The sequence below is a fragment of the Sceloporus occidentalis genome, unplaced genomic scaffold (assembly GCF_023333645.1).
Source record: "Sceloporus occidentalis isolate IW3139 unplaced genomic scaffold, rSceOcc1.0.p SCAF_437, whole genome shotgun sequence".
Classification (NCBI taxonomy): Eukaryota; Metazoa; Chordata; class Lepidosauria; order Squamata; family Phrynosomatidae; genus Sceloporus; species Sceloporus occidentalis.
The window spans coordinates 249,091-265,434 of NW_028317417.1; the positions used below are offsets into that span (position 1 = coordinate 249,091).

At 39.3% G+C, this 16,344-nt stretch overlaps 2 protein-coding genes across 2 annotated transcripts; one reads left to right on the forward strand and one right to left on the reverse strand.

The window, feature by feature from the left end:
* Positions 1-334: 334 nt before the first annotated feature.
* LOC149272587 (protein N-lysine methyltransferase METTL21D-like) lies at positions 335-2,613 on the reverse strand. The gene is made up of 5 exons (XM_089506930.1): positions 2,372-2,613; positions 1,772-1,882; positions 1,595-1,667; positions 971-1,090; positions 335-439 (listed from the first exon to the last, which is right to left on the reverse strand). Exons 1-5 carry the CDS (start codon positions 2,611-2,613, stop codon positions 335-337), a joined length of 651 nt encoding a protein of 216 aa, XP_089363056.1.
* Positions 2,614-7,716: 5,103 nt separating this feature from the next.
* LOC149272588 (tubulin polyglutamylase ttll6-like) lies at positions 7,717-15,405 on the forward strand. The gene is made up of 12 exons (XM_089506923.1): positions 7,717-7,747; positions 8,069-8,187; positions 8,405-8,535; positions 8,735-8,891; positions 9,184-9,327; positions 10,659-10,744; positions 10,838-11,063; positions 11,588-11,766; positions 12,202-12,390; positions 12,839-13,019; positions 14,107-14,437; positions 15,233-15,405. The coding sequence occupies exons 2-12, from the start codon at positions 8,167-8,169 to the stop codon at positions 15,403-15,405; spliced, it is 1,818 nt and encodes a 605-aa protein (XP_089363049.1). The 5' UTR covers positions 7,717-7,747; positions 8,069-8,166.
* Positions 15,406-16,344: the final 939 nt, after the last annotated feature.

A 16,344-nucleotide genomic window follows, 5' to 3' on the forward strand; every position in this document is an offset into this window, starting at 1 on the left:
CATCTGGATCTGCTGCAGCTTGTGCTTAATGGTATCAAGCAATCAAAGCTGCCCATGCGGCTGGGGGCTGTATCCAAATAGAATTGTTTCCCTGTTACCCTTCTAAAAATCCAAGCATTTTATTTGAATCATATATTCTGTTTCTCGTAGTGCAGTTAGAAACTAGAGCAGATTCTGAACAGTGCAATACGCAGGCACGGCTGACAATGTATGCATCAAACCAGAGCACACACGCCAGCACACCAAAAGCCATTCGGAAAGTATACTATTTATAAGAGGTAATTATCTTTCCTGTGAAATGTGTAAATATGAGGCAGATTGTGGACAGCGATACCTATTTTTTCTTACAAACTCTCAGGATATGAATGTCTTCACTCTGGTACTCTGCATCGTGTTTCTCCAAAGGTACTTCTTCAAACTCAAAGTCAACCCCCAGCAGCTACAAAGAAATTGAGGAAATATGATATATAGGCTATATTGAGAAGAGGAAATCTGGGGTAAATTGCTAAATGTCACTCAATAAACACAGAAACCAAAGTAGTGACAGGGATGCAGAAGATCTTTGGGATCAGAACAAGAGAGACAGGTTGTCTGCCTGTAGTACCATAACACAAAGACCTGTATACAAAAACATTGGTTTTATCTAATATGGTCCCATTATGCCCCCTTTTATATGCAGACTGACATTGCCAGTCATGTGATATTTAGGGTGACTTTCCCTGCTCAAGCAACACACTGAGCTGACTCTTAGAGCCACGATAATCCTTTTCCCCATAGGCTATATTAGTCAGAGCTTCAGAGCTGAGTGATTGAGACAGAGCCATTCTAACGTTTAGGCTGCTTGTTTAGTAGACCAGGCTAAAACGACAGAACGAGAACGGATAAACGGATACTAGCAACAAAAATGTGTTTAACAATCTGCAGAAGCAGAAATATTTTAACCCTTTCAAGGGGGGCTCTATGATCTCACCTCAAAAAACCTTCTTTCAATTTCAGGGTTTTTCCCAGTGGTTCTTTGTTCATAACAGCACAGGATACAAGTCTCCAGGCTACAGAGATCTTTAAGGGTCTTCAGCAGCGGACACAAGGACTGTATTAATAACAAAGAATAGCCAGGTTTACATGCGATGACATTATTTCCGTATACCTCCTCCTGGTGAGATCATGAAATAAAATTGAAGTAAGTCTTGGACTTAAGTCTATCTCACCAATGGACCAAAGTCCAAGACTTATGTCTTTACCCCTACTCCCCTAGCATACCGCCCAGTGGCCCTTACAATGAACATATAGCAAATAACATTCAGGGCTGTCACAGCACCAAGGTGGGCACATGTGATACACACTATTCTAATACCTGAACCAGCCTGATTGCAGCAGGTTAATGCAGTGAGAACATTTAAACATGAGTCCCATAGGTATAGGCCTACCCAAAACCAAGATCAAGAATTGAGTCTTTAACACCAGGAGGGGACACCCCCCCAAAAAAACCAGCAGACTAGATGGGCTAAATGGATCATATCTGCCTTCTATCTCATTCTATATTTCCATTTAAGAGCCATTTTGAGCCATTTAATAAATACAGAAGCATGCGCACCTCTTCATAGTATATGCAGTCCGCCATCAAAATGTAGTTAGGTGAAGGCAGGAACTCCGTGACATCCTCACCCCTGAAAAAGAAAACATATCCCCAAATATTAACGACATGATTATTTAAAGGCGAATCATATCCTAGTAAAGCGCACCTATTGCCACCAAGCCGAGATATACAAACCATTTTAGTACCTTCGCTCGGCAGCTACCGGTGATTAGATCCTTGTTGCTTTCGATGTTTACGTTCATCAAGTCCTTCAAGTCTTCAAGATCCGTCAACATGACGTCTGCCCTGTACAAAAAATACATTGTACTTAGAATGAAAGAATATTCGTGCCAAGTAAAAGATCAAAAGCATTTAATCATCAATGGATATTTTGGAGCTAAAAAGGAAAAAAAATAAACTGCTTTCAGAATATTATCGAGGCGGGTGGGAAACGGGCCAGCAGCGTCCGATATAAAACAGGGGCATCCGGTGAGGAAAGAGGGAAGCAGGGATTTCGGGACACTTGGGCGGTGTTGGAAGTCATACTGTAGTGTTTAATAGGGGAGCAGGCGATATTTTTAACGTACCGAATGAATCTATAAATGTATACCACGTACACACAGGCACCTATATAACCTATATGTATTGATTATGCGAAGTTAATGAAAAAACATAACTTGGTTTCATTCATATTTCTAAAAGGGCTATAAAATTATAGTTGAGATTTATTACTCTCCTCATAAAGAATATATCAGTCATTTATTTACATTGTGTGGCAGCAGATCTGTCACTTACCCGAGGGTTGCCGCCATGATCCCCACAATGCCGGTGCCAGACCCCAGCTCCAGAACCGATCTCCCCCTCAGCTTATGGAATCCAGGGCCCACAAACTCCTCGCCCTCCAGGAACTTGGATAGTACGATAGCGGCGTCCCACACCACGCAGCCTACGTCTCCGGAGCTTAGCTGGTGAATCGCCAGAACCGTCCCATCACTGCGCTCCAGCTCCCGCAAAAACATTCCCCTCGGGTCCGCCATGACAGGCCAAACCTCTCACCGCGCATGCGCGGTGTCCGCTTCCGCACTGTGCCAACATTGATAACAGCATAACCCAAACGGCAGCTAGTTCCTACCCAGTAGGACTCTAAAGAGGTTGTCAGATCATGTGACTGATCACGTGGTACAAAGTACTGCCGGAAACCGGAGATCGAAATGAGTGGAAATGCATTGAACTGATATTTCGCTGGTGTCCGTTCGGTGTGTCCGTGTCTGTCTCTGGCGTCCACTCGGTGTGTCTGTCTGTCTCTGGCGCCCGCTCGGTGACTGACACTTGCATGTGTACTGTATACGAGAATATAATATATAATAATAAAGCAACAGCCACGTTTCATATTAGAATTGTTCACGGATATGTAAATGCACACAACATGTAATGCACTTGGAAATGAAATTAAAATCCGTTTTTCTCTTAATATGTTTATAGTGTCTTCTTTATAAAAGCGCCTCTATCGCACTCTGCCGCCACTGTGCGTTTAACAGCCATGCACAGGGTACAATATCCAAGAAAGGCTGCATTGGCCACGCAGGGTTAACATCCTATAAATCCAGGGTGGGTGGAAGAAAAGTGGACTTATAAAAAGGCCAAATTGGTACCCAAGAACAACACAATATTATTGTTATAAATATATATATATATACGGGTAAATTATGATGCTGCGTGAGAGAGAAAAATTCTAATCGACTGTTGAATCGATTTTATGGAATATAATGCTCTGAAAAATACACTTCGTCTTATAATCAGACCTCAGTTAGCGGTTGGATAATAATACAGCGCTGCAGGGGACCTGGATCCTGCTCTCTGACAGCCGGCGGGCGTCTGTGCGGTGCGTGCAGACATCCTCCACTACTGTCCTCTACTTCCGCCGGGGCTTCTATGATGGAGCACCAGTGTGCCATGACCATATAAGGGGTATAAGGCATATTTGGGGGGCAGAGGGTCATACCTGGGGTCAGAGTGGCATATAGGGGGTTATAAGGCATGTCAGGGGGGCACAGTGGCATATACAGGGCATAAGGCATATTTGGGGGGCAGAGTGGCATATCTGTGGTATAAGGCATATCGGGTGGGGCAGAGGGGCATATCTGGTATAAGGGGGTATAAGGCATATCGGGTGGGGCAGAGGGGCATATCTGGTATAAGGCATATCAGAGGATATAAGACATATCAGAGGGCACAGTGGCATATCAGGGGATATAAGGCATATCTCTATATCTGGGGGAATAATGCATAATGCATCTTCCTGATTTCTCTAAATTAAAGCTGCTGTTCTACTTTTTTCCCCAACTATATAAATATAACTATATAAATTCTCTAAATTATTATGTACTACTACAATTTACATGTTAAATAAACATTTTCTTGTTTTAATATAATATACCGTTGTAGTTTATTGTTGAAACTGTAGTTATTACACCAAATACATTGTGTTCTGGGCTTATAAACAAGGTGGACAACAAATAGGACAGAAGCACACAGGGACTGATATGAAACAAGTAAACTAAAACTTTTATCATTAATATCTTTTTATTGCATTAAAAAGAAAGCTTAGCAGGCCAGCATAACTGCTACTTTGCAAGGCTATTGAATTTCACATGACGGTTTACATCATTGATAGGTTTATGATGTCACTGTGACACACCCATTTCCCACTACAGTTTTGGCATGGCAGTGCATCATCTCCATGGTAACAGGTCAATTGTTGTGTCATAGCTTTGTGATGTCACACATTCTAAGTGTATGCATTAGGGGATCACGAGCCCAGACAATCACTCTATTACTGAGACCAGCGATAGTAGGTCACGTTTGGACAAACTGACTTATTCTGAGTTATAAACCCAGAAATTCTAGCTTACAAGCCAAGCTTTTGTAGCAAATACCCGTAGTTGTTATACTGCAGGACTATTGCTATTACTCATCTGTTGCGCATCCACTCCTCATCTCATTGTAACAGGTATGTTAGGGCTTTTTGTTTCATTTTACTAATGGTTTAAAACACCAAAATCACTCATAACATCAAACAAGGAGCATGCACCCCGTGCATCATTAAGTGACAGGGTTATTGTACGGCTTTTTCCTATTTCTTTCTTTAACAGTTATTTCTGTTTTTCTCAGTTAGTGTACCCACTCAAATTATATATACTTTTTGGGGGGCAAGAAGGGATTACCATTTGTCTGTAGTTTCTTGTTGAAACCGTAGTCATTAAACCAAAATGCATTCTGTTCTGGGTTCATAAACAAGGTGTACAACAAATAGGACAGCAGCACACAGGGACTGATATGAAACAAGTAAACTAAAACTTTTATCATTAATACCTTTTCATTGCATTAAAAAGAAAGCTTAGCAGTCCAGCATAACTGCTACTTTGCAAGGCTATTGAATTCCACATGGCTGTTTACATCATTGACAGCTTTATGATGTCACTGTGACACACCCATTTCCCACTACAATTTTGGCATGGCAGTGCATCATTTCCATGTTCACTGGTCAATTGTTGTGTCATAGCTTTGTGATGTCACACATTCTAAGTGTATGCATTAGGGGATCACAAGCACAGACAATCACTCTATTACTGAGAGCAGCGATAGTAGGTCACGTTTGGACAAACTGACTTATTCTGAGTTATTAACACAGAAATTCTAGCTTACAAGCCAATCTTTTGTAGCAAATCCCTGTAGTTGTTATACTGCAGGACTATTGCTATTACTCATCTGTTGCGCATCCACTCCTCATCTCATTGTAACAGGTATGTTAGGGCTTTTTGTTTCATTTTACTAATGGATTAAAACACCAAAATCACTCATAACATCAAATATCTTCTACATGACTTGAACAGCTATGTTCCCATTTCTCAGTTCGTGTACGCACATGAATTATATACATTTTTTTTTGGACAAGTAGGGATTTTCTCAAAATTCATATTCATATGTGTGAAGCCATTTCTTTATGAAATAAAGTTTTAAAGATATATAAAATGAACAATTACCAAACATTTTATTGCTTAACATAACCCTGATTTAGAAATCAACCTAGATTCCTGTTTCATTTTTATTTTTTTTAACACCTTCCTTTCCATATCTAAAACATTCCCTACTAAGTACCATACTAACTAATACAAAATGTATAAAAGAATTAAATATAGTAAAAAAAAACGTTTACAATCGCTGAGAGCCGAGACAAAGGCAATGCTTGCAAGCATCACCTTTGTCTTTTGACTTTTTCCATGCACTGATTGACGGCTCTGAACGGGGAGCCATCAGCAGCAGTGACGCCCCCCATGCTCTTGTTGATCTCGGTGATGTTGGAGAGCGATTTAACCGGTTATGTACCAGGTACATCATGAGTCCTGTGCTACCATCTTTTCATGACGTACATCATTGGTCACAAGGGAGTAAACCTAAAGCAATTTTATGTATGTTATGTTGAAAGTTTATTTTGTGTTAGTTTTCAGTAGGAACAATGTCTTCGTATTCTGTGAAATATGTCCGTCTCCGGAACGGACAAAATTTGTCCAATATTTTTGTTTTTGGAAATCCCATTCGTATGTCTGGTTGCAAAGAAATAAACGCCCAGAAGAAACATACGAGCTGCTGTAAAACTCATGGGCTCCGCTATTCACACTAACAAAGTAACTTTTTAACATAAAGCAGCAGCTGGAAATCTCTCTGTATAATGTATTTAGTAGATAAATATTGCTGCACATATTTATTATTATTATTATTATCTTTTATTTATATAGCACCAACAGGTTATGCAGAGCTTGATACAATACATTCAAGGGGTATAACAAGACAAGAATTGACAGACTAAGACAAACCGATACATTAGGTAGAGAGAGCCCTGCTTGAGGGATATTTATAATATTCAATTATTAAATCAAGACCTTTAGGTGCAACATGGGTCCAGGTGCAATTTATGGGATGAGATTTACAGCAGCTCGAATGTTTTTGGATTTTAAAGGATTTAGAGAAACTTTTTTTTTTAGTTAAAATTACGGCCAATTTTCTTTTGCCCAATGTTGCATTCGTTCTTTCTTTATTCAGATGAACTGACGAAGTAGTAAAATTCGCATTAAAACGCATTTCTATGGAAACGAATACACAAGTCTAATATTATGCAATATTATAGTTATTGTAGTTTTAATGATTCTAATATTCTTGGTGTCATCTTCGTTTCCCAGCTTCAGTGATGGCAGGTAAAATGAAGATTTATTCGGATCTACCTGGCCGGTCTGATAACTCTGAAGATGAAAAGGGTGAGAAGCAAGCGCCGGATGATTCACTTCCGGAAATCACTGGAATTGCAGAGGGCTCTCTGACTTTTGACAGTGAACATAAATACCGGGAAGTGCTGGACCGCATTTACAAAGAACTTGCGGATGATCAACCTAAAAAGGACAACTTAAGGTTTGGTGATTTCTTTGTAATATTCTGTATGATTTGCTGTAATCATTAATCAGCAATGCCTTTTCTTTAAACATATATATAGGAACCGGAAACTTTGGAGTGTATCAATAATGTATTTTCCCTACTTCTGATAATGTGCGCTTGACTTTGATCACAATGCTGGAGAAATCTCTCTGGCAGCCTCTGCTGCTGCTGGCACTTCCTCTGGGGGGTTCTATGACGAGCCGGCACCACATGACCTTCCGGTGCTCCACCATAGAAGCTCCGGCGGAAGTGCCGGCAGCAGTGGAGGTTGTCTGTGCGCATCCTGCAGCCGGTGAATGTTTGTGGGGGGGGGGGCAGAGTGGCATATAGGGGGTATAAGGCATTTCTGCGGGGCAAATAAAAGGAAATAAAAACAAAAAAAACAATTTTCTCAATCATAGTTTTTATTGAATATGAAAAAATAGTTTACATGTGAATTCATATTTACTAGTAAAACTTTTTTCCTATAGTCTAAATTAATATTCAAATTTGGGGGGGTCGTCTTATAATTGAGCAAATACGGTATATAGATATGAGCTTATAGGATTTACACATAAACATGGTTAACTTTATCTGCATTTTATGATGTTTTAATGTATGTTAAAGCCAGGCTGACTGATGTATTTTCCTTTCTTGTTTTTAGACCAATTGCCGTAAATCTGACCAAGTGCAAATACGAGAGTGGTAAGTAATAAATTACTGTTTAATAAGTTCCAAAAACATTTGAATTATCATTTATTATTAAAATGCACAGGAACAATATATTCTTACACTTCTTACATCATAGATATTTTGCCCATACAAATATTTTAGAGAAACCTTTCTATGTTCTGCATAGAAACAATTCATAAAATTGGTTTCTCCGATTTATACATCCAGTCGTTAGGAGGAATTAATAAACTTAGCTTTGACTTATATTTATTCCACATGAGAAATACTATAATTTAACAAATGAATGAAAACACTAGAACATGTGTGTAAATTTTGCTTTTTGTTGTATTCCAGTGCGTCGGGCTGTCCAACATTGTGGATTTAAGGAGGTCGGAGATGATGAGGATTGGACAGTATTCTGGTCAGATACTTACGTGCCACAGAATCGGATCATGGACATGAAACGATTTCAGGTTAAAACCAAATTTCTGTTAGGGGGTGTAGATTAAATCATTGGGGTTTCAGAACATTATAGTTTCGGTCACTATTTAAGTGGGATAAGGTCAGAATTATATGTATGTATTTTTCATCTAGCTGAAGGGACGCATATTTGTGTAAAAGGAAGTATTTTCTCTTAAAAAGCCTTTTTTTTAACATCATTTGTGTAATTCTATACATTTCTATTTACAGATAATCAACCGCTTCCCAGGAACGAGCGAGATATGCAGGAAAGACTCACTGGCCCGGAATATGAACCGAATGTTCAAGCTTTTCCCAGAGGAATATAACATCTTCCCACGGACGTGGCGTCTACCTGCTGAGTAAGTCTCTAAGTAATGGATATGAAGTCTGTAGAGAGTTTAACGTAGATAAAGAGTTGCCTCTTCTCTATATAGCAACTCCTCCATGTTCTTCTATCAATAATAAAACATTACTTGTAACCATGTTGAAAAATGCAGATTTTTCTTCAGTATCACCAATCCTAACAGCACTTGTAAAATCCATTTGTTTTTCTTATAGTTATGAGGATTTCCAGGCATACAGTCGCACAAGAAAAGGAGAGACCTATATCTGTAAGCCAGAAACCGGCTGCCAAGGCCAAGGTATTTTCTTGACGTGCAATGCGAGTGACATCAAACCTGGAAAACCCATGATCTGTCAGCAGTATCTCGAAAAGGTAATAAAATGTGGAATCTTACAGAATTCTATGCTTACATTTTAATTGAACAGACATATTAATTGCTGAAAACATTCAATTGTAATGTTTATGTAGTATGCTGTATATATAGAAACAGGGAAATATGAAATAATTACCTAAAGTACTCAGAGATGTAGCTGGAAATGTTGTATTGGTATCTGTACTGTGTATCGGGATTAGATCACTATAAAGTTCTATAGACATCTGATGGTTCTTGTTTGCACTTCATGAATTATACTAATTTATATATATATGTGATTTATCCGCACAGCCATTCCTGATTGATGGATTTAAGTTTGATCTTCGCCTCTATGTCCTTGTCACTTCTTGTGACCCTCTGCGCATTTTCATCTATAATGAGGGTATTGTGCGGTTTGCGACCACCAGCTACACCAAACCCAACTGCAAAAACCTGGTAAGCATCTATAATGGCTACTAGACTTGTGCATTCATATTCGGGGAACATAATAAATGATCCCAAATGGTGCGTTTTCGTTGTTCAAACCGAATACTGAATAAACTAATATGGTGGCGGGTAAACGTACATGAAGACGAAGAAGCACCACACGAAGAATCTTCTTCTTTGCTAATATATCTCCTACCTAATCTCCCTGGTCCTTTCCCCCAAACAAGGCACTGCCTCTAGCCTACCTTGTCTACGTAGCATCACAGGAGTTAACAGGAATCTGGTTGATGCCAGAGGAGCTCAGTGCCGGTGACCAATAGAGTCGCAGCTGCCCTTCACTGGTTGATTCCAGAGGAGCCCCCTGCCAGCGACCAACAGAGTTCAAGCTGTACCTTGTCCTGCCCCTTTGCCAGGGGGACTAAAATCCCCGTTCCTCCAAAGCCATGTTGCTCAGAGCGTTTATCTGAGCAACATGGCCTAAGAGGAATGGGGATTTTAGTCCCCCTGGGAAATGGGCCGGACAAGGTACAGCTTGGACCAACCTGGCCTGGGAGACTAATGGCTTCGGCATCATGAGTTAAAGCTCCGTAAGAGGAACTCTATTGGTCTCCACCAGGGGGCTCGTCTGGCATCAACTGAGGAAGAGCAGCTGCCATTTATTGGTTCAAGACAGAGGAGCCTCCCTGCCGGGGACCAAAAGAGTCACTCTTACGGACTTTTAAAATCCTGGTGACAAAGCTGCTGTGTATTAACCCTTGCAAAAAAACGACAAAAAAGTAAGGGAAAAAAATGAACACAAAGAACGTACACCAATATTCGTCCAAAAAGAACATGTGAACGAATATTCGTGAAATACGAAGGGTTTTTCTTTTAACGAAGACTTGGCCAACACCAAGTCTAATGACTACTGATTGTAAAACAAACAATAAGAAATGAAATACCCTGGCAGATTTTACATAATGATACAATTCTAAACAACAAAAATTCAATGATGTTTTTTTATATGCTGTATGCATATTTGGGAATTTGATAGTGGGAGTGGATTCTTGAAGGGACGATGCTAGTCATGCGTTACGGCAGGACTTGTCATGCATAGGGCATGGCTAGCTGCACATCAGGTGACTCTAGCCACATATAGGAGTTCAGCTAACCTTTGACAATCTTGATGTTGAATGTTGGGAGTAGTAGGTTAAGTGACCAGGTGGTGGGGTGGCTAAACACCCATACCCTACCTAGAGAAAGAAACAAGAGGCCCAGGGAAGCAGGAGACTCCGGGTCCACGCTTTAGAGTTCACAGGAATGACAATGTAAAGATGTCAATATTTCTTTTTTTTTTCTAGAATAACGTCTGTATGCATCTAACCAATTATTCAATCAACAAGCTCAGTGAGAATTTCATCAGAGATGATATAAAAGGAAGTAAAAGGTGTGTAATTGTAACTAACAGAAATATTATTTAATTTTTATATATATATATATATATATTTCTATTCTGATATATGTTTTTTTCCCTCATCAGGAAACTTTCAACACTGAGAAGTTGGCTGGAAAACCATGGATACGATGCAGTTAAACTATGGAGTGAGATCGATGATGTCATTATCAAGACCCTGATTTCCATTCAACCGATCTTGAAGCATAGGAATCAGACTTGCTTCCCATTCAAAGCTGCTGGTACCAACTGCTTCACGGTCCTTGGGTTTGACATCATTCTGGACCAAAACTTGAAGCCATGGCTCCTAGAGGTAACGTAAACATTTTAACAGGGGATGTGTATGAAGGGCTAGGAATGAACTCACTTTAATCATATATAGCAGTAACAAAAACCCACATTCTGAAAATATGGCATTTTCTATGCTGTACAGACTTTCTGTCCACTTGTTCTGCGGACAAGTAAATCACATGCATCGTGACACTGGTGTCAGTACACAATGCTTATGTCATGCAATAGAAAATCGTTCAGATATTCCAGTCATTACTTGTCTTATCCTGTAATGGGTGTTAATTGCTCTCTATATGTAACCTTTTTACTCCATGGTTCCTTGTTAGCCGAGTTTAATCATATGCTCTGGAAACCCAAACAGCACTGACTGGGCTGAGCGGACTGTGCCAAGAATTTTGGTCACTCAATAGGGCGATTTTCTCCATTTTATGTCGTAGAGTGCTGCCCCCTTTAAACATGCAGCATTCCTATAAGGCTAATTTATTGGGAAAAACGGAAATGTAATAACTAGTTTGAAGCTCATCATTATTTTCTATGCTTGTGCAGGTGAATCACTCCCCAAGTTTTATCACAGACTCACAGTTAGATCATGAGGTCAAGGACGCCGTTTTGCAGGATACCCTTAATATGATCAGACTCCGTGCCTGCGACACCAGGAAAGTTATTAAGGAAGAGCGCAGAGTGAAAGATCATTTAATACAATCCAAGCTCTCGAGGGAAGCAAGGTTAGTTTGAGGTCATTCCCTTTCATATTTCCTAGAGGCAGACTCAAATTATTATCATTACCATGCTTTCTAGGGAGTAATGGTTTAAATTAGATGTATATCTCTTATACAATTGTTACTGATGAATGTATATGTAAATGTTCTAACATTGATTGGTTTCTTCAAGTACACTTCATATCATTTTTTATGACCTCAAAAGCAAGCATAGCTACTCCTATAGCTTTACATTATAACAATATATATTTGTAGTCTCATTAACTACAAGCCAATAAAATAACAACAGGGATGTTTTAAAAACAGATATGAGAGGTATATGTATTTATATAGTTAAGTGAAACTGTGCACAAAACTTCCAAATAATCTAATGAACCAGAGTTAATCACCCATTTGCAAAAATACATAAGAATAATAATAAAGTGTGTTTTATGAAACTAGGCTACAGGAACAGTTAAACGCCCAGACTGCTTGGCTGGAGCAGGTAGAACAGTACGAGGACAGTCACCTTGGAGACTACCGACGGATCTACCCCAATGACAAAGCTGAGGAGTACGGGAAATTCTTCATACCCAGGGGCTTACTGTTCAGGCAAACCGCAACTTCCAAAGCAAGAGTGGAGTGTGTCAGGTCAGTTATTATTACAAATACAGTGCCTACATTTACATCTTGGTTTCAGCGGCTTCAATGTGAAATGCAAAGCCATCAAATTATGGTAGAACTATTATCCGTATCGTAACCATTTTCCCAAGTAACTGGTGATCTATCCACTGCTCAGTGGGTCAGTTGAATGGCAGAACTTCTCCAACCTGCCCATTTACACCACAGAGAACTTTGCATGGTGGGTCTGCACACCATAAGAACTGAAGTATAGAAGATTAGGAAGAGTCTGCCGTATTTTGTCTTGTTCTCCATCTTGAACAACCAATTATTTGAGGTTATAATGATTATTCAAGACTTGGCAAATAACAAAACCCAAAAAACTTACACTATTCTCTTTATTATTCTATATTTTTGGGCTAATTTTTTGATTTCCATCAACTTTTTGATCATAAGAACCTTGATTTTTTGTTTGCAGGAAGCAATTGGAAGAGTTTAATCAAAAGCAAGAGCCAAAGCGCGTTCCCTGTGGAATGAGCCAGAGATTAAATCCGGATGCTGTCCGAGGAGAATCAGCGAGTGAAAAGCCTGTCACATATCACGTACCAACGAGGCCAACTTGTCCTCCTCCTACTAACATTAGGAGCATGGAAAGAAAGGTATGAAGTTCCACAAATATTAAAGCTTATAATGCCACCATTGTATGAGGGCAGTTACGCAGAACCAGTTAAATGTTTACATCGAAAGCTTGGTGTATAAATGGTGGGTTAAGCATGCTTTTTAGCTGTATAGTACTTACTATTTAGCCCTTTGGAAAAACATACCAGTAAAATGTATACTATTTTTTACACACAACAATTCTTCGTTGACCCACATAGACTCACAACAAAAGAACCCAGGAAGTGATAAATATCAACTGATTAATAGATAGCTATATAATTTTTGGGAGACCAAATGTACCAACAGCTTGAAACATAAAATGGAAATAATTATATAAAAATAGAAGCAAACAACAAGAGTCTTAAGTCAATGTAGTCCACTTTGCAGACACTGACTTTTTCTTCTTACTTCAAACACTAATTTAATGAGCGTTTTTATAATAAATGCCAGGACTCACTTTCCATTTTTGTTTTGTTTCCTGCTTCAGTCTTTGGAGGACGTTCTTTAGTTAAAAACCTTGACCAGCGTTCCCAAAAGGACTGGATTAACCGGGCACTGGTGTTGATTAATTTAACGTACATAGTGCTAGTCACATGACTTTTTTAACTTATTTATTTTTAACTTATTTATTTTTAACTTACCCCAGAGAAAGTTTAACAAGATTAGCAAGATTTCTCTAGATTGTAAGCTTGCGAGCAGGGCTCTCTCCACCAAATGTATCGGTTTGTCTTAGTCTGTCAATTCTCGTCTTGTCATATCCCTTGAATTTATGTATTGTATTAAGTGCTGCGTAAACTGTTGGCGCTATATAAATAAAGGATAATAATAATAATAATAATCTAACACACAATACAAACCCAATACCCATTCCTTAATGCATGGGGTAGTTCCTTGACATTTTAGAGCAGGAGAAACATATTTATCTATCTATTTGCATCTTTCTGAGGTTGCTAACTTCTGCTTTGTATGGACAAAGTGACGTTGATAGAATAGTTAAATCGTCTTTTGGATTTCCTTATGGTTAGTATATGACGATAAAGATCATGTGATGATAGTGATAACTCACATCATGTTTTTTTCTTACAGCTACGCTTTATCCGCCCGCCGGTACCGTGTCAGGAATCAGAAACTGTAACTGTTCTCCCGTTGCCTGATTTGAGATCGAGGCACACAGCATCATTTCCCAGTGCTCACACTGCTCCCAGCCATCACTCCAACAGGGATGTGCCACAGTTGTCCAGACTCTTTCAGCCAGGAAGAGCAGCGCCTCCATCTTCCCAGTATCCTGCGGGGAGACAAATACACCAGAGAGTCGTGCAAAACGTACGGGCAACTGCTGCCGTCAGTGAGCCAGTTAAACAGCCGGCACGTGACAGCCAGAGGAGTCTCTCCGGTGCCCGAACCAAGGCTGCACAGAGTAAGAACATTTATTTATACAAATATTCAGTTTGAGAGTAACATCCATTATCTTACATACTGGGGTTCATTCTTGAGGACACAATCTCCAGAATATACTTGAAAAGCTAAACCCCTCTTTTCCCAAAGCAATTAAGTTATAAACATGAACATCATTGGCAATCTATCATCAGGGCAATCTAGACTGATTTAAGTAAACACGTTCCTAAAGATTCATCCTACTTACTATAGCAAAAGGCAAAATGATGCATAAATGCATAACTTTTCTGTGTAATCCATAGATACGTTTCTAAAATAACTTGTCCTACTAATAGCATTATGAAGGGTCAGTAGAACCCTTCTTGTTTCTCCCTTCATAATGCATAGTGGAGTCATGAAAATTAAATTTTCACATATTCCAGAAATCTAATGAGTTCAGCTTTGGATGGACATGAATGATGTCCAAGAAGACCAAGCTGATATCTTTTGCATAGTGGATTCCAAAAGATATTTAATAGTTTGAAAAGCACCAGTGACATCTCTAGTAATACGAATTTTTCCAGAGCACTCTGTATTTTTTTCAACAACAAATGTACTAAATATCGATTAGATTCCACTAAGTATGCTGTAGCTAAATTCCTATGAGATTTATTGTCTGTTTACAAACTTTTGTACCTTTTAACCCTTTATTTACAGTGTGAACTTGTAGCACTTCATTGTATATGTTTGTGTACTATAACCTAGAATTGGGCTTACTTTTATGTATAGTGTGTCTACTACAAATGCCTTTCATTCAACAATATTTTTTTCTCTAAAGATCCAACATGCAAGAAAGCATCCGGTGTTTCTTCTGGCTCTCTGAAGAACATTATCCCTGGAGGAAGACGTCCTGAGGAACCTCGAAGTGGTTTACTTCCTGTTATTCCTGGAAATCGGTCTTTAGTTGCTGCTCCATCTTCTGCACAAGTTACCCGACGCACACGTCATTGAAAGCAACAGACTGCGGGTGTCGCAACCATGAACAGGAACAGGTAATGAAATGATTTACTAGAATCTTGGTCATTCTACAAAGAGGCAGCATGAAAATAACGGATTCTTCATACATGGTTTACATTTGTGATTCTGTTTTAGGAGATAGATCTGGATGTGAGAAAGCCACCACCTTCGAGATGCATAAAATGGGGCAACAGTTCAATGTAAGTACTGAAACTACTGGGGTCGTGTCTTGCACTCCATAAATGTAACAGAAAATATATAAAAGCTGCACTGGAAACAAATATCTCTAGGGCTTAAATCAAAACACATGCCTATATTTTTGGTTTTTAAAGTACATAATATGTAAATTTTTCTTCTTAACAAAATAGTTTATGTTTTTTCCTTTATACGCATCAACACTAATAGTATTTTGTAGCAAACATCGAAATGCAATTTCTAACATTTTATTATTTTATCTAATACAGGGAATTATACCATCAAATTCCATCATGGGGAATTATACCATCAAATGCCATCATGAAGAAATATACCATCAAATACCATCATGATGAAATATACCATCAAATACCATCATGAGGAATTACCATCAAATACCATCATGATGAAGCAGACTGGACCCCAAATAAACATCATACTGTTGTACCCCAAACTATTATACCTCTTGTACTATACATTCTTTACATCAGGGCTGGGGAATTGTTACTGGGCCCACCACTCTAGGGGGCCCGGGCGACCCCCGTGATCACTTCTGCAGGGGCCCACTGCTTACCTGTGCAAGCAACGTCTCTTGTACCGCCCTGCTGCATTCCTGCTTCCCCTGGGAGGTAAATGAGAAGAGAAGCAGTGACCCCTGCGGAAGTATGCCAACAGCACAGAGAGATCTCCAATTCAGGGGGTGGAGGAGGGTGTATTAATGAGTATGTGTTATTGAGT

Coding starts and splice junctions, on each gene's coding strand:
- LOC149272587 (XM_089506930.1), bottom strand. CDS start 2,613: ATGGCGGACCCGAGGGGAATGTTTTTGCGGGAGCTGGAGCGCAGTGAT. Junction 1,883..2,371: donor ATCATGGCGGCAACCCTCGG/GTAAGTGACAGA, acceptor TTTTTTGTACAG/GGCAGACGTCATGTTGACGG. Junction 1,668..1,771: donor CGAGCGAAGGTACTAAAATG/GTTTGTATATCT, acceptor TTTCTTTTTCAG/GGGTGAGGATGTCACGGAGT.
- LOC149272588 (XM_089506923.1), top strand. CDS start 8,167: ATGGACATGAAACGATTTCAG. Junction 8,188..8,404: donor TGGACATGAAACGATTTCAG/GTTAAAACCAAA, acceptor TTCTATTTACAG/ATAATCAACCGCTTCCCAGG. Junction 9,328..10,658: donor AACCCAACTGCAAAAACCTG/GTAAGCATCTAT, acceptor TTTTTTTTCTAG/AATAACGTCTGTATGCATCT.